This window comes from Harpegnathos saltator, unplaced genomic scaffold (genome assembly GCF_003227715.2).
Source record: "Harpegnathos saltator strain DR-91 unplaced genomic scaffold, Hsal_v8.6 scaffold534, whole genome shotgun sequence".
NCBI lineage: Eukaryota > Metazoa > Arthropoda > Insecta > Hymenoptera > Formicidae > Harpegnathos > Harpegnathos saltator.
Window position 1 is genome coordinate 347,287 of NW_020230354.1, and position 25,839 is coordinate 373,125.

General features: G+C 38.6%; 6 protein-coding genes across 10 annotated transcripts in view; 3 read left to right on the forward strand and 3 right to left on the reverse strand.

Moving 5' to 3' along the window:
* Window positions 1-3,691: 3,691 nt before the first annotated feature.
* Xrcc2 (X-ray repair cross complementing 2) lies at window positions 3,692-4,736 on the forward strand. Its single transcript, XM_011147243.3, has 2 exons — window positions 3,692-3,749; window positions 3,838-4,736. Exon 2 carries the CDS (start codon window positions 3,884-3,886, stop codon window positions 4,688-4,690), a length of 807 nt encoding a protein of 268 aa, XP_011145545.1. The 5' UTR covers window positions 3,692-3,749; window positions 3,838-3,883; the 3' UTR covers window positions 4,691-4,736.
* Window positions 4,656-8,402, reverse strand: LOC105186794 (sec1 family domain-containing protein 2). Of its 3 annotated transcripts, none has more exons than XM_025303129.1 (11): window positions 8,325-8,402; window positions 7,618-7,808; window positions 7,283-7,525; window positions 6,931-7,200; window positions 6,665-6,844; window positions 6,271-6,549; window positions 5,984-6,112; window positions 5,674-5,902; window positions 5,375-5,486; window positions 5,049-5,195; window positions 4,656-4,925 (listed from the first exon to the last, which is right to left on the reverse strand). In XM_025303129.1, exons 2-11 carry the CDS (start codon window positions 7,630-7,632, stop codon window positions 4,712-4,714), a joined length of 1,818 nt encoding a protein of 605 aa, XP_025158914.1. In that variant the 5' UTR covers window positions 7,633-7,808; window positions 8,325-8,402; the 3' UTR covers window positions 4,656-4,711. The 3 variants fall into 3 exon arrangements, with proteins under 3 accessions (XP_025158914.1, XP_025158915.1, XP_011145547.1); XM_025303130.1 differs by having other exon boundaries at window positions 7,618-7,736; window positions 8,325-8,379; XM_011147245.3 differs by lacking the exon at window positions 8,325-8,402 and having other exon boundaries at window positions 4,712-4,925; window positions 7,618-8,308.
* Window positions 8,338-9,918, forward strand: Vta1 (vesicle trafficking 1). 3 transcript variants are annotated; one of them, XM_019843047.2, is made up of 5 exons: window positions 8,338-8,470; window positions 8,566-8,774; window positions 8,888-9,319; window positions 9,382-9,537; window positions 9,680-9,918. In XM_019843047.2, exons 2-5 carry the CDS (start codon window positions 8,660-8,662, stop codon window positions 9,829-9,831), a joined length of 855 nt encoding a protein of 284 aa, XP_019698606.1. In that variant the 5' UTR covers window positions 8,338-8,470; window positions 8,566-8,659; the 3' UTR covers window positions 9,832-9,918. The 3 variants fall into 3 exon arrangements, with proteins under 3 accessions (XP_019698606.1, XP_011145551.1, XP_019698607.1); XM_011147249.3 differs by having other exon boundaries at window positions 9,400-9,537; XM_019843048.2 differs by lacking the exon at window positions 8,338-8,470 and having other exon boundaries at window positions 8,477-8,774.
* Window positions 9,919-10,413: 495 nt separating this feature from the next.
* Window positions 10,414-15,531, reverse strand: LOC105186792 (transmembrane protein 35A). The gene is made up of 4 exons (XM_011147242.3): window positions 15,100-15,531; window positions 12,773-12,911; window positions 12,313-12,419; window positions 10,414-12,248 (listed from the first exon to the last, which is right to left on the reverse strand). The coding sequence occupies exons 1-4, from the start codon at window positions 15,208-15,210 to the stop codon at window positions 12,135-12,137; spliced, it is 471 nt and encodes a 156-aa protein (XP_011145544.1). The 5' UTR covers window positions 15,211-15,531; the 3' UTR covers window positions 10,414-12,134.
* Window positions 15,532-16,378: 847 nt separating this feature from the next.
* On the reverse strand, window positions 16,379-20,096 carry FLASH (FLICE-associated huge protein). The gene is made up of 4 exons (XM_011147241.3): window positions 19,900-20,096; window positions 19,328-19,515; window positions 18,842-19,245; window positions 16,379-18,677 (listed from the first exon to the last, which is right to left on the reverse strand). Exons 1-4 carry the CDS (start codon window positions 19,963-19,965, stop codon window positions 16,468-16,470), a joined length of 2,868 nt encoding a protein of 955 aa, XP_011145543.1. The 5' UTR covers window positions 19,966-20,096; the 3' UTR covers window positions 16,379-16,467.
* A 715-nt stretch (window positions 20,097-20,811) lies between these two features.
* cno (adherens junction formation factor afadin) overlaps window positions 20,812-25,839 on the forward strand; it is a 39,133-nt gene continuing 34,105 nt past the window's right edge. The window contains exon 1 of the mRNA XM_025303144.1: window positions 20,812-21,437. The gene's annotated coding sequence lies outside the window, so the exon portion shown is untranslated. The remainder of the gene's footprint in view (window positions 21,438-25,839) is intronic.

A 25,839-nucleotide genomic window follows, 5' to 3' on the forward strand; every position in this document is an offset into this window, starting at 1 on the left:
TTTTATTTGTCAGATGGTTTTCGGTGCCAAAAGACATCGAGACGCTCGCAAGAAGTCAATATATCAAATCATTATTTGTCATATATTTATTTCAAACACGTTCCGTGCCGTGTCGACTACACGTAACTTTTTACTTGCGTTACTTAAATTGTTTATATAAAAAATATCTCTACTTCTATTTATACTATTTTTTATATTATACTATTCATATTATTTCTATTTCTATTTATAGAAAACTTCTATTTTTATTTATATATTCTTTTTCTGTATTACTTTCTTCTCTCAATAATGGTTCAATAATTTTATTAGTATTATCAGACATATCTTATAAATGTATGCATAAACTCAAATAATCATCGGAAACCAGCACACGGAACGTGTTTATAGACATTTATATGTTAATATCAAATGATGTTTGCATTAAAGAGATATATAATGACAAATTCAATATATGCAGAGTAATAAAATGTAATGGAGATTACCAGTATTCAAAGTATTAAAGGATTGACCTGTCATGTTACTCACATGATGAAAAGTTACTACTAGCGCCACCTATTGTATGGATGCAACGACTGCGAAGGTCGATTGTCGCGCAGTCGGTAATGTCCATTCCTGCTTTACTGTTATAGTGATACATACCTGAAAACAAACAAATTGATATCGTAAATATTATATATGTATGTTTATACTTGTCAAATATTATAAAAATAAATTAATTTAAGAATGAAATGTTAACCGTTATTTTTGTAAATATCAATTAATATGAAAGAGATATATTAGTGATATACATCACCGATACAAGGATACAACATAAACGAGACATGTAAAAGATACAAACCTTGTCAGAAAACGATGAGAAATGAGGCGCCGAAACCCAGCAACCCAGCTATGAAGTCTCGAAAGGTATCCACACATCCATACAGGTAATCCAGATAGGTAATCCAAATAGGTAATCCAAATGAGTAATCCAAATAGGTAATCCAAATAGGTAATCCAAATGAGTAATCCAAATAGGTAATCCAAAGAGGTAATCCAAATAAGGCACAGACTATTTTGCACTTTTAAACACTATTTCACACTTTAACACTCGCGATTGCGGTTTTCCACAACATTTTGATCTGTCGCTGGCCCGTAACGAGAAATTTGCGCAATGTGTTTCTGTCGTTACATTTCTAGCCCGAAAAATCACGATCTATTCGTACACATAATTTAGTTTCGTACGATGGGAATTTACCGAAATGTCGACCGCGCATGGGTAATAGCAATGAATTTTTCATTTCATGCAATCCGGTTGTTCTAACAAAGCTACATTTTATTCTCGCGAATGACTTTAATTTCGAAAAATGTAAACGACCTGGTTGCTACGAAGTATTAAACGTTCGCGATCAATCCACGTTTATTTATTATAGCGATTTGAACGGCGCGACCGTTACCTTCACGATAAGCCGCCATTTTGGGTAGCCTCCCTGCTGGTCCAAGTACGTTACGATCGGCATAGCGCAAATTTCTCGAAATACCGAACACGTATATCGTCGACGATCACATATCACGGTTCTTATTCACGATCCACGCATTCACGGTTTGCACCGGAACGTATTTTATTCGCGCGAATGATTTGATTCCGCGACGATTCACGCACGCTAAATGTTGATCGCCCGCCGACTACGAAACACCACCGAAGTCAAGTGTCCGTCTTGACCTTAACCGAATCACGATCAAATTATCCGCGAATTATTCGGAAGCTTCACGGTGACGAACAACATTATAAGCTGATTATACTAGCTCTCATTGATTTTTCAACATTCTAGGTGCCAATGAGATAATTATTAAAAGACAACTAACTTTATGGAAGCTCGCTTGACTTACGACGTATACTCTGGTACACTCCCGACAAATACCGGAGCTTGAATGCTCACGTTCAAATATATCGTAACGTAAATTAATACGTGAATACGAACAACCGACTCCAATAATTATTCACAGAATTGCCGATAATGAGAGTAACGACGTTTTCTGACGACGTCAAAAATTGAGTAATTTTGAATATCCTATATTTATCGCGATATTGTTCTCAATTTTTTTTTATGCATTTTCAATCAAACTATACCGTACTCGACATATGAACCAGCAAACATGTAAAAAAGAACCCGACCGATAAAATTAGATAAAAGCAAATCGTTATGTAAACTCACGCCTATCACTGAATCAATTAAGATATTATGTATCAATCAATGAATATATTATATATCATTCAATGCTCGATTACGACTGTACAATGTTACCTGAGATGATCCGCCATTTCGTATAACGTCCGTTACGATGCAAGTTTGCATAGATTTACATACCGCGATATTTCCGAGATAGCGCGTATGTTACGCGTCCGATCACGTATATCGAGTCTCTAGCATATTATATACACAATTATAACTTACGTCAAGACGTATTTTAATTTCATGCATGATTTTGGTCTCCGAGATCTCGCGCGTAACATGTTGCCCGGCCGAGTAAACACTGCGGAGTCAAACGCTCACCTTGACGATACCATTTCGCCGAATCACGGGCAAAATCTACAAAAAAAGTTCATGAAAACAAATAATATCATGAATCGACTGTAGTAGCTTCGTCTCAACTTTCCATCGTATTATTTTCCTCTCCCGACACGATATTATTAAAAATTGACTATCTCTTTCTCATGAAAGTTCATTTGATTCACTTATTCACTGTGCGCTAGCGCCATCTCGACGATAGTATACTGACTAAAGAAACAAATGCAATTCAAACGTACGGTATCTCAATCAACGTACGAATACAGATGATCAACTGCTCAAATGATCATTCTATAAATTTCCCATGGGAATAATAAAAATTTATGTAAAACGCATTAAACACTGATCACGGACATGAGACATTTATAATCGTTAGTCACAATCTTATGTCTTTCTAGTCAATCTATCCCCCCGAATAATTCTAACCTGTAACGTGTTCGGAGCATAGGGCCCGAAATATCAAATGCCTGATTATTCCTTCAACATTAATCGATAAATCACGTATTATTCTGTGCTCATTCGTAACAAAAACAGAGTTACCTTCAATGAGATACCAGCATATTGTACATAGCCTCTATAGTGACGAAAATTCACAGTCTACATACCGCAAAGCTTCCGAAATGCTGGACGTGTGTATTACTGACGATTACTAACATGCTTTCGACGATTATTTCGATTTGTACGTAGTTATAACTTTTGTCGAAGTTTTGCTCTAGCAAGCGGCGGAGTCCGCGAATACTCACACGCTATATGTGTCGGCCTAGTGAACACTGATGGAGTCAAACGCTCTCCATTGATATATATTTTCGTTCGGATACCATACAAGAAATTTCCGAGAATTTTATGGCAACAAACGGTACTACTGGCAGTCGTTGTTTTTATGTCATCGATAGGATACATTTTCTGTTTACCAACAAAATATTTCTTTATCGAAAGACGGTGTGTTGGAAAGGTGTGTAGGGAAAAAGTGCAGTTAGTTAACTGTTCTTTCTATCAGCACTTAGTGCACTTTTGTACGATTTTTTGTACTTAAATATTTATTTAATTTTGAATATAAAAATGTGTAAGCATATAAAAGAAATAGAACTAATGGAGGAGGGTTTTTAATATATCGTATTCAAATTTAAATATATCGTACGGTATCGTACGGTAAAATAATATCATTTAAATAAAATAAATCTGACTGATCACAAGCCGTACCTTGTATGTTCCGATTTAATGTTTAGATAACTCACAATATTAATTAATAGAACATCATGTTTGCTAATGTATATTACTCTATATTTTACAGTGATATATAAGAAAACAACGAATACTGTGCGAGTTATCAAAATAACATGCAGTTCCACTGTGAAGACGGCTTAGAGCTGTTATCGAGGTTCAGAGAGAAACCATCTTCTATTAACCTCGACGAAGTTTTGTTTCCTACTGGCATTAACAATGACAAACTCATAGAAATTGTTGGAGCGTCTTCCACCGGGAAAACTTTACTGTTATGTCAATTTTTAGCAAAGTGTATATTACCTACGCAATACAAAGAAATCAAGATCAATGGATGCAATGCTTGCGCAATAATAATTGATACACTTGGTCAAATCCAAATTGGTAAAATATCAGAACTTATGGCTTCTATGATACATAATGCCTATCAAAATATTAGTATAATTCCACCAGTAGAAATAGTGAACTCTATTATAAATAAGTCTCTGGAAAACTTGACAGTAATCAAGTGCTGCAACAATGATCAGTTCCAGATTGTTTTAAATATGTTGGAGAATGAGCTGCTTGGCAATGAAAAGATTGCTCTTTTAGCTATAGATAACATATTTGCATATTATTGGCAAGAGAGGTGGGAAAAGGGTATTCTCAGTATGGATTCTTATGTAAAAAGTTTGATCAAACTTATACGAACACGTACATCTCAATTTAAAATTGTAACAATATATACAAGATGGGATAGACCAATGTCCAAAAGTAAATCATACACAAAAGATTATCAGACAGAAGGGATGGGCACTAATTATAAGTTGCAGCTTTATAGAAATAAAGAATCTTGCAAGTTTGTATGCCATGTAAAATCGATGGAAGATATAAAAAACATTCAATATATTATTTATAATTCTGGTATAAATTGGATTCTTTAATAGTATGTAAAACAATTTTTATCAGTAATCAATTGAAGATAGAAGAACTTTATCCACTATGTCCAATGGATTTAACAGTCTTGAGCCTGCTATTGTTATCTGACAATTTGGTTTAAATATTGATATAATTTCCTTGGTTTCTCTTACTTCCTCTGGTGTTATACCTCCCATGACATAAACAATAATCCATTTATTGTCACAGGGATGATGTTTCATTCGGCCTTTGGAGAATAAACTGTGAAAAATATTTAATGACACCAAGTCAATTCTAAAGTTTCTACAAAATTACTTTAAAAGATTTAAAAAAATAGCCACTTAGAATTTTGCAGCAAATAATTTACTATTGATTTTAACTTACTTGAATCCAGCAGAAATAAATGAAGGTGACCTTTGATGTAAATCTGGTAGCTCATATCTCTCTGGATGGAGCATATCCCTTAATAATTGTTGTAAAATACCAACACGTTGAACAATTTCTTGGGAACTCGACTTTGATATCAAGGAGCTGTATATATGAAATGTAAATTAAATATAGATTTCTTTATCTTCTGATCATGAAAATGTAAAATATAGAATTATAATTATTATTATATGTAACAATTACAAACATTGTATTTGATATTAGCAAGTTTATTTGAGTTTTTTGCGCGAAACTAGAAAATGTGATAAAAGTAATTTTCATACGTGTAATTATGTAAATATGTGCGTTGCTGTGCTATTTCGTGTAACACATTCATGATGCTTCCTGCCACTTTCGCAGAGATCTCTTTCATAGCCTCAGCATCATCAGCAACACCTAGTTTAGATATATTGTATATTCATCATTTGTATTAAAGATTTTTTCTAATGTAATATATTAAAAGGTGGATATTTTCTATAAATTTCTATAAAATATGATATTAAACATATAATATATATTTTGATATACAAAATTTATATAACTTAATTGAAATATATATGATAATATATTATGTTCTACAAACCAAAAAGCAATAAAGTTTGTTGATAGACTGACATCTTGTTCATCACATTTTCATTTAATTTCATCATGTCCTCATATATAGCGTCGGCAATAGATTCCTTCAACTGTTGTTCTTGCTGAGAAGAGAACTGTATCTCAGTCCCAGTAAGCGCATAAATATGCACTAAAAGCGCCAGTATGTTGTCTGTATCTAGGCCTCGTTTCTCGCGTGTTCTTACTATATTACTGAACTGAAAATATTTGTGAAGGAAAAGGTACATTTTTTCTAAAATATGATTTCAAACATACAAAAAATTAAATATGATAATTACTTGCCCTAGCACGCTAGTAGATTCACGACTTATAGCAATGTTCTGCAGAACTAACTTCTCGAGACTAATTAACAGTTCTAATTGAGAAGTTTTCTCGGACGTTAAGGCTTGTATAATTGCCAATATCACCTACGATAAAAATACTTTTTTATAATTACGTAACTTTATACGTAATTTTTTTTAAGTTTCATATATAATAAGAGAGAACTATAAAATAATCAGAGCTTTATTTATCAAGATGTGTCACGCAGTTTAAAGTTTTAATATTAAATTATTGAAATACATACTTGAAGTTTCTTGTTCAACTCCGATATTGCACGAAGATCACCTATGTCTTTAAATCTATTTACAAGCTTCTCTAAGCTATGCACAGAAATTCTCGTTGCTAATTTCGATCTTAGATTTTCTTTCAGTTTCGGATTTTCGTTCGTTAATAGAATATCGACAAGCATTTTATTTGCGGTGGTCAACACTTCCTTTTGTTTTTTCGTAATTAATACATTCGTCAAACTTTTGTCGTTGCTAGCCAAACATCCTGGTACTTCGTCGATAAGTTGTGAGGCTTCCTTGAAAAATTAAAATTTATCTTTTTTATGTAATAATATTTTTGCAGATTCCTGTTTATATATAAAATTTCTATGTGATATATATTGTATTCAATTAAATTATTGGCTATTATACCTGTGGATTGCAAAACAGGGGAGACATATTTATTGCAACATCGTTACAATGATGAGATAAATGAGGCAAAGTGCATAATATCTTGGCCAATAACGATTCCGTATTGTTACTGGTAGGAGTGCAAAGATCTAATGTTCTGTCGACAAAGATTAAAGACACTCCTTCTGCACCAATTAAACTCTGTTATATATGTAAAATAAATTAATATCTCCTATTATCCTTTATATTGTTTATAATTATTATATGTTTGCAATAAAAGAACTTACATTCCTACGATTAACAGCTGCAGGTAATATTTCCAATTTTTCAGCAACATATTCACTAAATCTTCCCATGGAATAAACATCTTCTTTTAAATTTAAATATGTGAACAAGCTGTGAAATAAACTTACAAAATGATCGACTGCATACTCAGAATCCTTTGTTAAAGTGTTATTCAAAGTTGGCGATAGATCACCAAAAGGTGGTGTCACCAATAGATCATTGTCTATTAAACTAATAAAAATTGGTCGAAATAGTACAACTACCGAACAATCCTAAAAAAAAAGTCACGCATATATAATATAATTGAATTTAAATTAAAAATGAAAAAGGTGTTGTATATGCAAGAAATAATACCTGTGATTGCAGATTGGAACACATCCAGCATTTTACATCCCTCTTCAACTTGGCATAATCTATTTTATCTTCTAATGGTACTGTATCTTCATAATTCAATACACTTGAATGTGCAGCAGTGACAATTGTACAACAATCAAATATATTTTTCTCCATTATCATCTTAACTGTGCGTTGATAAAAAGCTGGATTGGAGGAGGTTGAAATAATCATTGCTTTCTTGCAATTCTTCACTTTAGCATACTGTAATAAATTAGAGATTTAGTATAAAATAACAGTTAGTATAAAATAACAGTATCAGTTATATAACATAAAAATGCTTATTAACTACTCACACGAAAATTATACATGGCCAGCTCATAAACTGACACTGCACCAGCGTCTTTAAGGAAGGAATATGTTTTGCCACCAGTATACCAATGCAAGCATTCTGTCGCTGCATGATCTATATAAACTGCAGACCCATGTACAAGATGGACAATATCAGCCCAGGTGTCAGTAAGAAATTGCTCCAGGTTGTTAACAGCTTCCATTATTAAATATTTGTATACATCGCATGTACTTTATAAAATTATCTTTGACTCTTGTTTAAAAAATGATAGAAATTTATGAAGAGGATAAAGTCATAGGTAATTATTGCAAATTAATCCTCTTTCTCTCTCTCAAACAATATAAACATAATAGCAATAAAGTATTAATACAGTAATATATTATTAAATTGTAACAATAACATGACACTTTAACTTTATTATCACAAATATCAAACTGTGCTTATGACTGTGTATAACACAGTATTCACATGTCTTCCATGTTGACCATAATTCTCATTTTTCATGTCACCATATGATCAAACAGCTGATTATCATATGCAAATGTAACGTGTCAAATGTTAGTGGAACCAATCTTACTATTTGAGAGAGAGAGATTCGTATTACATGATAAAATGTCCACTTGACTTGTCGAATAGTATTATTTAAAAACAACAAGATTTCCTGATTTCCTTTTATCGTTGAGTCTTGCTAAAAATAAAAAATTTCGTTACCTTTGTCGTTGAGTTCCACTACTTGAAAATATACGATATACTGGATATACGATCGGTTGAGTCATACCACTGCATCAACTTATCGTCCATTTCTATTTGCGTCGTTGGCATGAGGATATAGCTATAAGAAATTCCGTAAGACGCACGTAAGATATAAATTGATAATTTTTTCATGATAATAAATCTTGCTTTCAAGTATTAAAAGATATCACAAAATCGGTAATAAATATTCGTTGTTAAGATATCTAAATACGAGTGTATTGGTGAAACGATCTGTCAAGAATCAGGAAGAGGAAGCTGCATTCTGATATATATTTTTGACGTTTCTCATTCTAATGGCACTGACAGGACCTGATTTACCGAAAATACCGCAACCTTTAAAAAATATTCAGCAGTATTTAACGATCGCTACGAAACATGATCAGCGGGACAACGTTGTCAGTTATTGGTGTAGGTATATTTTTGCTAATCTCTTGGCAAAAGAAATATTTTAGTATTTTACAAGACAAAAGTTTTCTTTCTTTAATCTTATCTTTTGATATTTTGAAATTTACGTAAAACAGGTCGTCTTTATGCTCTTCAAACTGGGCTAAAACTATCGACAAAAACAGCAGAAGAAACAAGCTTTCTACTGAAATTGATGGATTGGTTAGAGGCAACCAAAAAGGCACTACATGACAATGAAGCTATTACTAATGAAGTAACTGCTCAAGCACACTTAGAGAACTGGGCTTTAAAGCTCTTTCTATATGCTGATAAAAATGATAGAGCAGCTAACTTTACTAAGAATGTAGTGCAAAGCTTTTACACTGCTCAGGTGTTATACGATGTGTTAACATTATTTGGAGAACTGAGTGTAGAAGCATCGCAAAATCGAAAATATGCACAATGGAAAGCAGCTTATATTCACAACTGCTTAGCAAATGGAGAAACTCCAGTTCCAGGCCCAATGAAAGAGGATGATGAAGAAGAACCAGTTGAAGCATCAAATGACGGTAAGTTTGTTATTTGTAAAATATATATATATATATAACACAAGTCTACTAGATTCTCACAGATACTTTATGGCCATCAGATCAAGATGCTGAATCAAATCCTGCTTCTGAAAATGCTAATGATACTCCACAAAATATTCCACCTATGCCCATGAGTGCACCAGCTACTGTAATTCAGTCGGTCGATTCTCAAGATAGTACTGTATACAAAACAGAAAGTAAGTCCTGTGTATAATATGAATATAACATTTTCAAGAGATATTTCCAACAACAAATGCAAGCCATTTGAGAAATGAAGAGAGTTAGATCTGAGAAACAGATAATTGTATATTATTTCTTATATAATATGATCTTATATAGGTGGTGCCGATCTGTCGGCGGAACAAATTGGTAAAGCTCAAAAGCTCATTAAATGGGCAGGCAGTGCATTGGATTACGACGACATACCTACGTCCATAATGAATCTTCAGAAAGCTTTGCATCTTTTGACCACAGGTCAGGAACTTGCGTAAATAAAGAAAGGATAGATAACACACATGGTAATAGCTTATTTATAATTATTCATGTTACACTCGTCGTCTATTTCGCGTAACGGCCAGTACAAATTACTTTTGATAGACATTTGCGGCTTTTACTACTTTTAAATACAGTAGATTCAAAGTTAAAATACCTAGTCAAATCGACCTCATACACAGTGCACTTAAGTAGATAAGACAAAAGTTGTTACAGACTCTAGATTTTAATTGTCATAGTTAATTAAAAACTAAATTGAAGTGAAAATGAAATATGCAATTTTAGTTTTATCCTTTATTGAGAATTTTAATAATACTGCCCACGTTATTTAATATCGACGAGTCCTGTTATTATATTGCAATTCTGTTGTAACAGCATGTACATCTAACGTTTCTTGTACATATGTATTTTTATATATGCTAAATGTTAAAGAGGAAATATATAAATAAACAATAAGTACACAATACCAAAACAAAATAACAGAAGTGTACAAGTATCAAATTTCTCAATATCTACTCTGTATTGAGTATTAAATATAAATAACGATCACAAGCGATAAAGGTTTTATTATTTAAACGATATAGTGTTTCAGACATGTTTTTTATTGCAATTTTATATACAAAAAATGTTTCGACGTGTTAAGAAGCTTCCAACAGAAGGCATGATGTAAATTTTTTCAGACCAATAGACAAATTATCGTCTTACTTTTCGTCTTACGTTAAATTACATGTGAAACTTTGCGGAAAAGGGATTTTTCAGAGTTACTCTCAAGTGTCTTTAAGGTATATCACGAATAAACATTCCACAAAATCGATGAATCCCAAGAAGCCTTCCGAAAATCCACCGGATATTGCAGATAGATATGCAACTATCATAGATGTCGATTGGTAATTGGTAATTGGAAAAAGTTCTATCTGCTGATGGTTTCTCACCTTAAGCTTTATTTATCAAATTGTCCGATCACACTCGTTATCCGTATATGGAGCTTTTAAGGAATAAATTAATACTAATGCACACATGTGTCCCGATTACTATGAAACATTTCTCGTAGTATGTTCATACACGCACGCTCGCACAACATTATAAGGACGCATTCATTCAAAGTGGCAGTTAGTACCTCGTGCTTAAGCTAATGTCACTCAAGGTCAATCGTACCGATGTCGACTGATATTATGCATGGCAAATCAAATCTCTTTTCTCTGTTTATACTATAGCTAATCGTCTTCATTATAACTGTTTTACATTACATACATGTCATAGTTATTTATAATTGTCTATATTATGATTATCTCTATCATGTTTTACTATCATGGTTATCTATATTATATTACAGCTGTTTATATTACAGCATCTTGTATTACATATAGAGTTGCTTGTATTATAATTATAAAAGTTATTGGAAAAGGCAGAAAATTACCAGAATCATTTAACCAAGCTAATTTACACACAAAACTGATTTTACTAATAATCCCTAATAATTGTCCATTAGTAATCCTTTGTTCTTTTTTCATATTGTTGCCTTAACTATAATATAAACAGAGAGAAATCATTTTTCTATAATCATGGCCAGCTATAGCATCAATCGACATTGATGCGGTAGTCTTTGAGAGTGATGTTGCAGAATGAAATACTATCGTCGATTAGCAAAAACGACATTTTAACAATTTTTCATTGAACTGTGTGATTGCTGTCGGATTTTATATTAGATCTGTAATAATAATAATCTCTAAATTGTCTCGAGGAAAATTGATCCATTGCATATTACTTGAGTAAATAACCTGTGTCGATATTACAAACATGATAAGACTATTAAAAATTGCTTCTTCGCATAATTTCTAATCTAATGACGGATCTCATCGCGTCCGAGAATTTAACGATGTTTTTCATACTGCAATAATAGTGCGCAAAGTGGACATAAAGTGCAACGAAAATTCATTTCGCTATTCGCGTTATAAATAATCACCTTAAATTCGATCCCTGTGCCTCGTTTTTACTCTTGGAGAGACGTACAAACTTTATACAAACTTAACCCACGTGATTCCTATAATTACCGTTTCCCTTATTTTCAGATTTTACATAGTTTTTCGATATGAGTCGATATCGAGCCCTGTCCGATATAATCATACAATGGTATTTTGACATAGAAATTCCATTTCTGAAACAATGGAAGCGAGAGAGTACGTTTGAAATAAATAAAGTAAGTAATGGTCAGAGTTGGTCCAGTGTTCCAGAGATGAGACAATAGAATCAAGTGGGTCAACGTGAAAACGGACGAACACGAATTCTCCAGCCATAATCCTGCTCAGTCTTGCTTCTTAGCTTTGTCGTCGACGCCATTCGCCGTCACCGATTGTGCTTCTTGTCGTCTCAGCTGCCAGTCGATCACCAATCGCCCCGTCAGCAGAAAGAAGAACACCTGAGGTCATACGCCAGTTTACAATTCGTGGAATTCAAACGACAACGTATCAATGATCACTCACCAGTGCCGGGGCGATCCTCTCAAATTTGTCATTAACCATGTAGTGAGAGTACACAGCCATCAGCATCAACAGTAGAAGCACTGTGTTTGATACATTTTTAACTTTGTCTAAAAGCAATTTTCAGGATTAATCTAATAAGTCATAACTTCGTTTGCTAAATATATTATTTTGTGTTAATAACGACAGAGGTATGGCGATAGGAATTTGCAAAGAGATGGAACAAAAATTTAATATGAAAAACCCGCGGAAAGCATCAATGAATGGTAGGCTCTGTCTAAGCTAAAAACGAAGGATTTGCGATAATAAATACATTTATAAACCTACAATACGATACTTTTGACACGATGATATGGCACTAAAGATCCGCGAAACGGATAATTTCCCAGGACAAGTGTCCGTCAACGATGAAGAAACGAAGAGAGGATATCGTGATCGAAGGTGTTTAATTTTTTGCACCTACGACTTGGAATAATTGCCATGGCGAAGCCGCAGATAATCTCGAGCGTTCCTACGACTCTTCGATACCACTTGCTGGGTACCTTGAAGTCGAGCGTGCCGGAGAGCGGGAATACCTTTGCGTACTTAACGTACTCCTTCCTCTGAAAAAGGAAAGTATGAAGAGATATCCCAGTGATCTCTCCTTTAGGAAGCACTGAATATCGAAAGAGGAAAAAAGACGCTTATATTTTCTGCACAGGATTAAGTGGCCGGTTAAAAATAGATTTACAAATTATATGCTTCAGATATCGGTAATTATATTTTTCCAATTTTACCGCAACCGAATTTTGAGACATAATTATTGATATATTAAACGTAAAAAATTGTATATTCTGTAAACAGTATTCACATAGTAGTAATAATCGCGAACCCGTTTTGGCAGCCTCGAACAATTCGACGAGGATCCAAAGAAAACGCGACTCTGATATGTGAAGTATAAATATCTCATTCGCCAGCAAGTGAAACGAGCTTACTGGCGGTTGACCAAGCAATTCGCTCGAATGTTTACCTTAATATCACTTTCGTTGGGCAATATTGAAGACACCAAAATAGCAAAATGACACAGTGTACAGCCCGCGCGTTTTACATTTTGACAATGACTCTATGTTGCCTTGTGATAACAAGGTATCGTTGTTACAAGGACGTGTAATCTGTTTTACAATTGAAAAAATATATTTTCTTAAAAAATACACCTACCTAACTTTACAAGGGTAAAATCAGCATAGATCTTAATTTTAAAAATTCCATACAAGTCAATAGTCACATTTTTCCTATTCCGTGAAACAGGTGTATTCCTGCACGGACGTTCAAGTGTTACACCAATAATAGAGAAAGCGCCGCTTCATACTCTAACACACCTGTAGCCGCCATTATTGAGCGCGTTATTGCTGAGTATATTTTTACACCGTCTATAACAAGCTAGAAGACCCGGTATGCGTCGTTCGGCCTACGATCGGCCAGATTTCAGAATTTGTATTTTTTTTTGCTGTCAACCTTGGTCTCGTTGCGATTGATTTACTTGTGATGCTATCATCAAATGATTGATGGAGTGCTTCAATTCATCAATGCTACGATTGCTACATCCAATAGAAAATTAATTTCTTATACAAAAAATCATTTTTGTACTTTCGTTCAGGAAAGTGAGAAAAAGGTACTTGGATTTCTTTTATAAAAGAAAACCTGACAAAAATAGGAATGGAACATATCACGTATTATTATACTTACGCACTCATAAGAGATTAATAATTATTATTTAGCTATAGTTTTCCAATAAATCCTCAGACTTAGTTTTTAAATTCCAAAATATAAAAAATAGATAAAAAGTATAAGAGGAGTTCACTTCCAGAGTTTATTGAAGTGACTTCACCTTTAAACATTTCATCGAAGAGGAACTACTTGTATATTTTTTTTGCGAACGTAGAAAGTGGCGATTTCTCGCGTTTAAATTCCAAACAAACGTTCACCGGATTCGACCTTCCGGATGTTAACGACGCGGAAATGATCGTGGGAACAACACCGGGTGTTTTAGCTGGCGAGGGGAAGCGTCGTTGCCATAAGCACGCGCGCGCGCCCGACTATAACGGCGGATCAAGGGTAGCGGTACAGACTCAGGCACATAATATTACATAATAAAGCCGGGCCGTGACAGATGCACACAGTGGCTCGCACTCTTGGTGTGTCCACTTTAGTACAGACGTCGACGTCGGCGTCTCGTAGAATTACATAAGCAACGGAGATGCTTAGACGAAATAGCGTCCAATCTGTCAGTCTTCGTGTTATACATTAGACAATTTCAATATTATTTGTCTAATTAATTATTTACGAACTAATTACCTAATAATTAATCTTAAGTTCCAGATACATTCAGCAACAATTAGCTACAAAAACGGAAAAATCGACCGATCGCCATTTAGATGTCAGTCGATTTGACAGTTGCATATCGACTATTAAATTCATAAAAAACGGCTCTTCCGATTGATAACTATTAATTACTACATTGATGAACCTGCTAATGCGATATTGACTTCAAGCGAGAGCATCGTTTTATCTTTAGCAACTTTACACACATTGTACTGTGTCGGAATTCGCTGGCCTGCTCCGTCGTTTGCCAAGCTCGGCGAAAACTTGAAATTAACATTGACAAGTTGAGCAATTAACTGTCAACTCTGCCAACTATTAAAACCCCGCCAACATCAGCCGCCATTTATAGTACACAATAACGATGTCTCACCGGAGCGATACGCGCGAGCGAGGAAAAGGTCCTTCCGTCGCGACGGACGAGCGACTTACCAGGTCCTTGTGCAGGTCCTTGCTGATGTGCGACGTGAGCTTCATCGTGCCGACGAAGACGAAGAATATACCGAGCAGCACCGAGAGCGACTTGAGCACTACAGAGCCCATCTTGTCGGCCTGGTCGCAGCGAATCGAGCCGATCGATTACCGGAAGCGAACGGCGCGGCCGTGCGGGCTGCGATTCAGAGAGCACCGCGCGTCCTCGCGAGATCGCACCTGGCCTTCTTCTCCTCGTCGTCGTCGAGACAAAACCGTCGCGGACGAGAACGGTGTCTAGGAGCACATGCTCGCGAGCGTCGCCTCGTTTCCGGAAGCGTCTGTTAGTATATGATCCCGGTGGCAGCGACGACGACGACGGAGGCGACGACGGCGACGTCCATGGTGCGTCGTCCCGACGTCCTCTGTGGCTGACATCGCGAAACGCGCCGCGCGAGAACGACCCCCGGTGACGTCAGCGGCCGCCGCGCGGATGCGCCAGCTATTTTCCGCGATCGATACACGGACACGGACGCTCGCTCGTTCCTCAGATCGATGCCGGGTACTTTGGATTTGGCGATGCGAAATCCAAAGTCGGTTTCGTTTCCTTCCGAAAAAGTCTCTCCTCTGTATCGTTCCGTTCTCTATTCTTTCTGCGTGGAATATTGAGGAAGTCGTACATCGCATTTAGAAGCAGATCCACTTTCCTGTGAGAAAGATAGGACAAAGGATGACAGTCTCTCGATGACGAGGATTTCATTATCAGATGACAGAGATACTCCCAAATGAAGAATGAGATAACTTGCAGTAGAAAAGCAAAATGCTACTCACAGGAAGTCCAAAACATGTTTGTGATCGCGTTTTCGCTTTATAAATAAATAAAGGCTTTTGCTTCTACCTCACCGCTTCTTATCTCGCCGAGACACCAAGAGAATGTAAGGGGTCAAGAGAACTTTTACTCTCTCTTGACGCTTGAAAAGTAGGCTATATGCAGGAATTTTTTTTCTGAAAAATTTCTGCAACGTCATTTCAATTTGCAACTTGACATAATTATATCATATATATCATATAAATGCAGACGAATGTATTAAAAAATAATGGTTGTGTGTCCAGAAATATCATAGGTACGACTACCGAACTTCTTTAGAAAAAATCTTTATAAGAAATATAGCCTTCATTGCTAGGACATCCAAGCGTTCGGAGTCCCCCTCAGAAAATAGAAACTGCCACGAAAAATATTCACACCGTTCTGTACGACTGCAATTCAAGACTCCTCGTTTACACATAATCGCAGTATACGTATTCACACATGTATCCATAGCTTTATTAATATTATATACAAAGATGTAAATTAATTATTAATTAAATTATGGCTTATAGCTGAGATAACTATTTACAGAGAGGCTTTACAGCGCGCACGAGCTTACATGCTCGCGGCTTCGACACAGAGTCACTCTTATCAGAATTATCAGCAACAAAGGGTGATCTCACCGAATCCGTATTTATCAAGACAGTCATAGATGCGTTACTGTCGCTCAATGTAACGACTTTTCGACGACGCAAAACTACTACCGCTTTGCTGTTCTGGTCCTTCTTATTCTTCACCGTGGATGTCTTCTTCGTGTCAACTGACTGAACGTTGGCTTCTTCCGTTTCAGTTTCCTTCGCTGTTGTAGTAGTCGACGCGACTTCGGGACATTCTGAAGTGCTAGATACAGCGTTGAAATTAGGAGAATCGATAACGGTATCTCGAACATAATTATGATCATCGAGGCATGTACGACTCGCCTCAGCGTTGTTATTATCAGGTATTTGATGGGAACTCTCGTTTTCACCAGATACCTGATTTGTATCAACGCTGTCAAGCACAGTTTCGGCTTGCGTAGCGTCTTTAGAAATGGTACTTTTTACGTCTTCAACATCAGTTTGATGAACATTATTATCGGTTTCAGGATTATTTTCTGTGTCAATTTCAACAGTGCCTTCGGCGTAAACATCGCCGATCTCTTCGCTTCTAACGTTATTTTCGTTATTGAAATCGTACATCTCCTCGAGTCTGACAGAGCTATCGCTAGCGTAATCTCTTAAATTTTCATCGACGCAATTTTGACAGTCGCTATCACCGTTATTGTTACGTTCAATATTTTGATTAAAATATAAGGTCACTGGCGATGACTCTCTCGGTTCGATATGATCTTGAACAGAACGCGGTGCAGGTCCATAAGAAAATAGTTTACTCATATCGAGATTGAGAAAATCGTACATCTCGTCGGTCACGTGTTCGCCAGCTGAATTTAACTGCATCGTATCCACGTGAATTGTATTTTCCGCATTTTCTTCTGAAAGAGACGTCGCTGATTCAGTCTGTTTCGTATCAATTTCCGCCGCTTCTTCCAACTGCTTCGTAACGGTACTGCTATGAGGAATTAGATCTCTCGATTTAACATGATCCGCTTGTTGATCCACGGCCGTATTCCCGCTTGCATCTTCGACCTGAGTAATTTCTGTGGCATTAGCACCGATTTCTCCCTTTATTACTTGATCCATGGAAATTTTTGTAGAATCACTTTCTTTCTTGGGGCTACAATCGGTACTGCTCGAAATCTCGCCCTCCTCCATATTACTGCTGTTTTTAGTAGCATATCCCGACGTGCTTTCTGCAGAACTCACAAGTGCACGTGTTTCATTCTTTGCGCTATGCTGTTCGATACTTTCTCCGTGACTGTTCTTTACTTTAATAACATGTACAAATATTTGATTGGAAGACGTTTGAGAATCGTCGTTTTCTACTACAGCTTTATCATCTTTGTACGATCGCTTATCTTCCGATGTAGTCGCTGCCGTCTCTTTTGGTCTGCGATTATCGTATCTGTTACTTTTATACGAACCACTTCTACTTTCTTTGTCTTCGACGTCGTTCATGGTATGTTTTAATCTATCTCGCAAATCGCCGCGCTCTCTATCACTGTACCTTGTCCTAACACCAGTTTCTCTGCTGTCGTAGCTTCTTCTCGACCTATCGTTCCTATGTCGACTATCATATTTATAATCGTCGTACCTTCTATCTCTACATGTCCTACTTGATTTCTCACGTAAACGATGACTGCTCTCGTAATCACTTCTGCTCTTAGAATAACTCCTAGAACTCGACGAACCATGTCTGTAATGATTCTTTCTGTGACCGTTGATGTAATCATCATGATGATAGTCGCTGTTAAGCTTTTCATTCGATGTCGAAGCACCCCGATTTCTTGAGCTATCGATAGATCCTTTCCTGGTACGAGAATTATCATAATCCTTCATTGAACTGGTTTCCTCCTGCTTTTTCCACTCATTTCTACACTTTTGTGCTTGTTTCGTACCACTGTATTCCGAACTGGCTCTTCGATTCATCTCAAGATAATCTCTTTTAGAAGAATGCGTGAAATATAATTCTTCCAATTTCGTGAAATCATCCTTTATATCGTATTGCATAATTGCATGATTGTAATCGATATCATCACCCTTGTTTTGATTATCCTCAATCTTTAAACGCTTGTTCTTACATGTATCATCCTTCTCATTCAGTCTTTTTGCTGAGTTTTTTTTATATGAAGTCTCTGTGATAATAAAAACGTATACTTAATATTTTTGGTATAAGACTTATTATAAAATCATATTTAACTATATCTAACAATGCAACATATTTCAAGATATACGTACATTTTTTGCAAAATACAAATATTATAAATTTGCAAATATCTACATTATATAACTATATTACCTGAATTAGAAATTTGAATGATAGTATTAAATTCATTAACATTATTTATACTGAATTGAGATCCATTCTCTTTATCACTTTCGACAATGCACTCATCAGGGATTTTATTTACATTAGTCTCTGAGCCAAGCTTTGGTAAGTTCAGTCTCCTTTCTTCCTTTTCTTCCATAATTTTCTTGTATAATCTCTCTCCAAATATCGTGGCTGGCATTTGATTTGTATTATTCTGCTGCTTTCTGCTTTTGTATTCAGTATAACGTGATTCACTTTGCTGCAACATAACAGCATCTTCTTCTAATTTTGCTAAAGGAATATTTTCAGACTTTTCTATCATTGTGTTATGTTGTTGCAATGATTTGGAGAAACATTGAGATCTGTTTCTTCTAAAGACTGTGTCGTCCAATCTGTAATAATTTTCATAATATTAAAAAGGAAGGGAAAATTATAAACTTTAGGAGATTATATTAATTTGCATGAAGTTCATACTGATTTCTAAGTTCTTGTATCATCTTATCCTTCCGTGCAATTTCTGCTTTTGCCGTTTTTAACAAGGAAGCTAGATTTTTCTCCAAATTTTTATTAATCTCTTCAATACTTTCATATTTGCTAGTGAGTGAATTAAACTTCTTCTTTAGTTCTTCGCAATTGCAAGTATGATCAGTTTTTGGTTGATCCTTCGCATATTATAAAACAAACATATTTGAATATTGATCCATAAGATTATATAAATTTTTTAATTATTTAAAAATCAAACAAAATTAAACTTTGTTATATGATAAATGGGCTGAAATAGGAGTGTCAAACAGATGATAGTATTGTAAATAAATATTACATATAATGTTAGGAATCGGATACATTCTTTAGGAGCACTAAGTTAGAGCAAGTTTATGCATTTTTTTCTGATTTCATTCCTGTAAAATTAATTTTACTTATAATACACAGTAAGTAAAAACAAAGGACTTTTATATTATTCTATATGTTTTATATAGCCCAAACTTGATTTATGTTCATGTAGCACGAATAGCGTTAATTGTAACATTACTGTGAATGAGCCTCACATTTATGTTAGATTTCGTCAGATCGAAATTTGTTAAATCCGCGTATATGTCAATATCTTCCTCCATTTCTCACGATTTACAATTTGTTACACTAATTTGATCATTGCAATTTTTTTATGTATTATTATACAGATAACTGTTACGTTCGTCACGTTGGTGATCAGCAACATACCACAACCTAACATAAAGAAACTAATCTGGATCACGCATGTGCGACAAAATGGCGAGTAATTCAGGAACGTACACATCAATGCAGAAATCTTAGTTTTTATGAGATATTACTAACAGCAAGAAATATAATTAAGATAAGTAAATAAATATTTACGTTGCACCTATAAATATATTGGATACATTCTAATTAAAAGCATGAAGACTTAGAATAAAAAAGAAGTTATTGGGGAACATAAAAAAAATTGAAGAACACAGTAACGATATATGCCATTTTACTCGAGATATATCTTGCACTTGATTCTTCTCCTTCTCCCTCTCTCTATTTTTGCGGATACACATCTATCATATCTCAAATGCTGACAATGTTATTGTTCCTCTCTGCTCATAGAATGCCTGAAATAGAACGCATCCTATGACAGGCATTCATACTTAAGGCGAACTTCATATTTAAGATCATCCCAAGTTTATCTCGAGATGCAGCCAATGAACCAACTCGTACAGCACCTAAAGATAAATATATAAAATAACGTTGAATATAAAATCCAATAAAAAATATCGCCATACGTATATGACTTTACTTCAGGTGTAGGAGGTGTAACATCTTGCAGTTAGGAAGAGCAGATTTCAAAATGGCAGGATGGGAACGTAATGCAGAGACTCTACCGTGCATGGCGCATGTGTAGTGCCAGGGACGACGGCCGTCGCGAGAAGTTACGACTGCCATTCGCGACGGAACAGCAGCGGTATCCACTGGTATCGCGGTCGCGCGCGTGTCCGTCGTGCTCACGCTTGCGCGTGCTATCCATCGCGTTCCCCGCTGACGTAGCGCGCGAAGCACACATCGTGTGTACGCCAACCACGACGGTGACGACGCGATCGCGTCGCGTACGCACGGAGCGGCGGAGCGAAGTGACGTTCGGTGACAGTCGCGGAGCAACACTCGAAGCAAACGTCACTCCGCTGACGCGACGCGTGCCGCGTAGATGCGGTTGCGACTTCCCGAACGCGCGTTTTGCCTCGCACTCGCCTGTCGTGCACGTTAGCCGTACGTTTTCCAATCGCGTCGGCTGCGCGTCCACCGATCATCGAATGGGTCTCGATATGCGCGCCGAGAGAGCACTCGACGCGGCAGTTCGGCGAGTGTACGGAGAAGAAGAAGAAGAAGAGGAGGAAGAAGCAGCAGCAGCGGTGCCGCGCGGCGACACGTTTCGCGCGTATTGGTGAGGCGATGTGGTGTGGTGCCGCCGCCGGTGTATACACAGTGTAGTGGCGTGGTGGTAGTAATAACAGCAGCAGCAGCAGCAGCAGCGGTGGAATTTTCAAGGAGAAACCTTGGGGAAACCGCATCTCGGCCGCTGGACTTGCAGGTAAATATGCGTCACGCGTACGTAGTACGCACGCACGCACGCATGTACAGCGAAAGCAGCGGGCGTACGGGCCGCGTGTAACGCGAGACCTGCGCTTTGTCCGCGGCGAAGCGACACGTCCGACGCATCGGCGGACCTGTTGATATCGCACGCGCTTATCGGCGACACACCGTGAGCCTACCGATGCGACTCGAATTGCGATCGTCACGGCGATATCTCGCGGTTCGTTACGCCTTCCGCCTGGTCCTCCTCGTCGATTGCATCACACAACGGGTTCAGTGTGGCTCGCGGCCCATACTTTGACCTTGCGATATTGCCAATTGGGTTCCGTGCGTGTGTTCCCCAAATCCTCCAAATCTGCATAACTGGCACGATCGTTTCGCTTATTGCGCGCGACGCGCGCGCGGCGTTTGAGCTCGAAAATACATTCTCGAGCGATCAATGACGCGCGCTCGTATCAAAACACAAGACCGTGTCTTTATGTTGCGAGTTGGAATCTCGATTAAATTCAACCATGTGTATATTTTGCAGCGTATCTCCGTATCAATTGGACAATTAGTACTGCTGATAAGCAGATTCAGGAGGGAGGGAGAGATAGCTTCTGAGATAAAAGTTATCTAAGAGTAAACGATTTCAATTAGCCGAACGCGATAGTTCGAGATGACGCACGAGGCTGAGAATCGGTTGAGCACGCCTTAGGTTTCAACCTAATTTTCAGCGATTTTGCGATACCACCGATAACCAGGGAGAGAAATGCGCGAGAAGACACGAGCGATCGATCAAACACCGACGTAAATATAACGCCGTCGCTGCCGCCGTAAACACAAAGATCGCCGACGCTAATACGGCGCCCCGGCGGATCCTACGTGCGTCAGGGTGCGATTGTACGTTGACCCGACGCGACGTTTCGTTGTTTCGCTCGTGCAAAAGTCGCGCAATTAGCGCACTTTTAACTCCGCTCGCTCCCACGCATATGCAGCGGCGAACTAGTTCGCGAAGGTTTTTTAAACGTCCCTCGTAACGCCGCCGCGGCCGCCGCCGCCGATCATTAACGCCTTTCACTCGCGGTTGATTTCTTACCGGGAGCCTTCGCTGTATCGCGCGAGCGATCGGTATCGCCGGATTCTCGACGAACCTCACCGGGCCAGGACGCGCTTCTCCTCGAACAATGATAGGCGCAATAGGCGGAATTCGAAGACCGCGCGGAGCGATAACCCGCGACATTTTCGCCGAAGCGTCTAACGTCCCGCGGAGGGGAGCGGGGATTAATCATTTCATAGAGATGATCGGTGATTCACGATGACCCCCGGGGTCTACCCCGCGGTAACACATTCTGAATCAGCGTGTGGCCGTGCGGAGGCTACGCTCGGCGATTCGCCGAGTAAATCGGCAACGTGTGAGCCTGCCTGCTCCTTCGAATCCTGTAAATTCCTCGCTGCGCGCAGCATCGCGACGTCGACGCGGCCAATGAGAGCCACTGCTTTTCGCACTGCATTATCTTCCCGATTCCCGATGTGTATCTCGGTGGCTTTGTATCGAGTAGAAGCAGTCTTTTGCGCGTAAACGGAACACGCCGGGCGATGCACCGCCGCGCTCGTACGGTGACGCGTGTTGCCGCAGATTTAAACACTTGAAGGTATTCGTACGCGATGACGATGCAGCGATGCAACGACACACTCCGCGACCTTCGTGCTCCTGCGGCTTCCTTCGCAGTGCCGTAGAAAAGAAGTGCCGAAGCGGCGTTGAAATCAGCATCGCGGTGCATTCCGCCGGTGGTTTCCGCGGAAGAGAAGCGTGTCGCTTCTGGAGAAACGCCCGTCGACCGAATTTCTGTTCGCTCAGGACGGAAACTCGCTTACAGTAGCGGAGGGATTCCTGTAAGATGTTCCTGGTTCGCGATCCTCTGTTTTCAGTCACCGCTGCGGAATTTCTCAACGTCGAGAGGAATCTTCCTGATCGCGTTGGCTAAGGATTAGGACCTCGAAGAAACACGGGGAAAAATGTTCCGCCTGTTTTCGGTAGCGGTGCGACAGGGAGAGAGATATCGTCCTCCTCTAATCGCCGAGTTTTCGTCTGCTCATCATTCCGTTACGCGAGCCTGACTTTTTTCTGTGCTGAACTAACGGAAAGGATGGCCATTAAATAATTATCTCCCTCTCTCTCTCTGCCCCCCCCCTCTCTCTCTCTCTCTCTCTCTCTCGTCTCGTCCTCTCTCCGCTTCATTTTTACTCCGCTTGCGAAATATCGATACGATCATCTGAATGCTCCACGCCGCGATATTTTGACGAACTCGTGCTCGCGAATGCGGTGATAAGATCGATATCGCGCGTGTGCTTCCGTTGAAATAACGGTAATATGTATAGAAAGTATGAATGAGAGTAGAAAGTATCCGCCGGCATTACCGTTAAATCTGATGCCGCGCGTACGCGAAAGCGCGACGGTGAATTAAAATATCGCGCTGTGCTGTACGGCTCGTATGTCTTCTTCTTCTTCTTCTTCTTCTTCTTTTTGTCTTTTTTGGCGGATGAAATCTGCTGAGTGTACGCGACGCGCCCTACCAGCCCGCGCCGGGTAACGTCTCAACGGCGCCGGGATTTCCCGTTTATCGAAAGTGTAACAAAAGACCATTGCATATTTCTGTCATTGCATATATGTGTCCAACGTTTCCGAAAATCGTAACAACAAAGTCGCTTGATATTCCTTTCTGCGAATCTACTGGAGATTGCAAAGTACATTTCTGTCGCTTGCATCACCAGTTCTCTTAAATCCGCACCGCAAGATCCGCGAGTCTCCGACATTGACGGTCGATGGTGACGAGGACGATGTTTAATTCCTGCGTCGACAGGCGGCGTCGAGAGAAATGAATGTTTATTGTACGAGGTGCGCCGGAGGCATCCCGCGCGCTCAGGCACCGCTCGAGGAAAGAAGCCGCGGAGAGCGAGAGAGAGAGAGAGAGAGAGAGAGAGAGAGAGCGAGAGAGAGAGAGAGAGAGAGAGAGAGAGAGAGAGAGAGAAAGCGCGAGCTGCAGACTCTCGGTAGCACCCAATGTACAATTCGCCGTTTTAATTTACAACACCAACGCGTGTTTTGCGGCACACGCATGGAACAACACGGCGGCGGGGAAGTACCGCGATGCGTGCTGCTCTGTCGCAGGAATGTGCATTACGGAGGAGAGCGAGTAGGGATGATACCTAGATCTACTACGCGCGGTGAGGCAGGAAACGGCCGCTTAAGAGCAATAAACAAGCTATTAGTGTATACACCGTCTGTATGGTGTACATTAACGCGATAGCGTAACAACGTGGCACAATTAAATGCACGCTAATCGCCAGAAGCCCCGGCCCCGAACTTTCGGCTCGCGAGCCGATGGACGTCGCGCGAAACAATCGTTTACCGTCGCCTGTTGCCGGCGATATCCGTTCGATGTAGATTGCGAAAAAAGAAGGGAAAGAAAGGAATGAAGCATGAGCACATAACACCGTGTTTATACGTTTCTGAATGCACCGTGGCATCGTTCCCGCGCCTAAACGGGTTACTCAATGTCAACCGATGATTTAAAAAACGAAATAGATGACTCCCGGAGCCCCGTTGTCGTGATATTTGACGCTGGCAATCGGTTTAATGAACTTTTTTTTTTTACAGGGATCTGGACGGGGCTAAAATTCCGTTTCGTTTACGACGAATGAGCCGATAAAATATTTATTTATCAGCGGCTCCGAGGCTGTGTGTGTTCAGAATTACATCATTCACGTATTTATGTTTTTCTTCGTACGATCGAGACGGTAGAATTGTACGATCTTTTTTGTACGAAGGAACTTTTTAAATGCACCAAGATTGCATTCGAAACTCACACAAGACTTTATAAAATTTCGATACGGTTTTCAATTTCGCCTCAACTAGAAACCTGATTACGGTACGGGCTATCGATTTGTACCGGTTCTGCTTTGTCCCGAGTTCCTGGTTCTTTATCTTATTTTCGTTCTCACACAGAGGAAAGATGACGAATCGGCTAAAATAAAGCTTTGATCGATACTTGAAAACAGAGCTCGCCGGTAGAAATTTTGTTTTCTCAAAGTCAACGATCATAAATCGGCAGATTGTGCGTTTGAATGTGCAATTCTCTTTCAATCGCCGCGATTGCGCCATCGACTCTCCTGCACGACCGATTATTATAAATTGTACATAATAACCGATAGGGCGCAATGTATGAAAGCATAAATCCCGATATGCTAATGCAGCTGATAATGTGGGTATATCGCGATAACACGTAACACGCAACAGACATACACAGTGGCGACCGATTTCGCAATGATTAATTCCAGAACGATTAAATGTGACAGCAGCTGTTGAGCTGCGACCGGAGGCTCAAAAGAGCCTCGGATGCACTTCCCAACAATTGTCC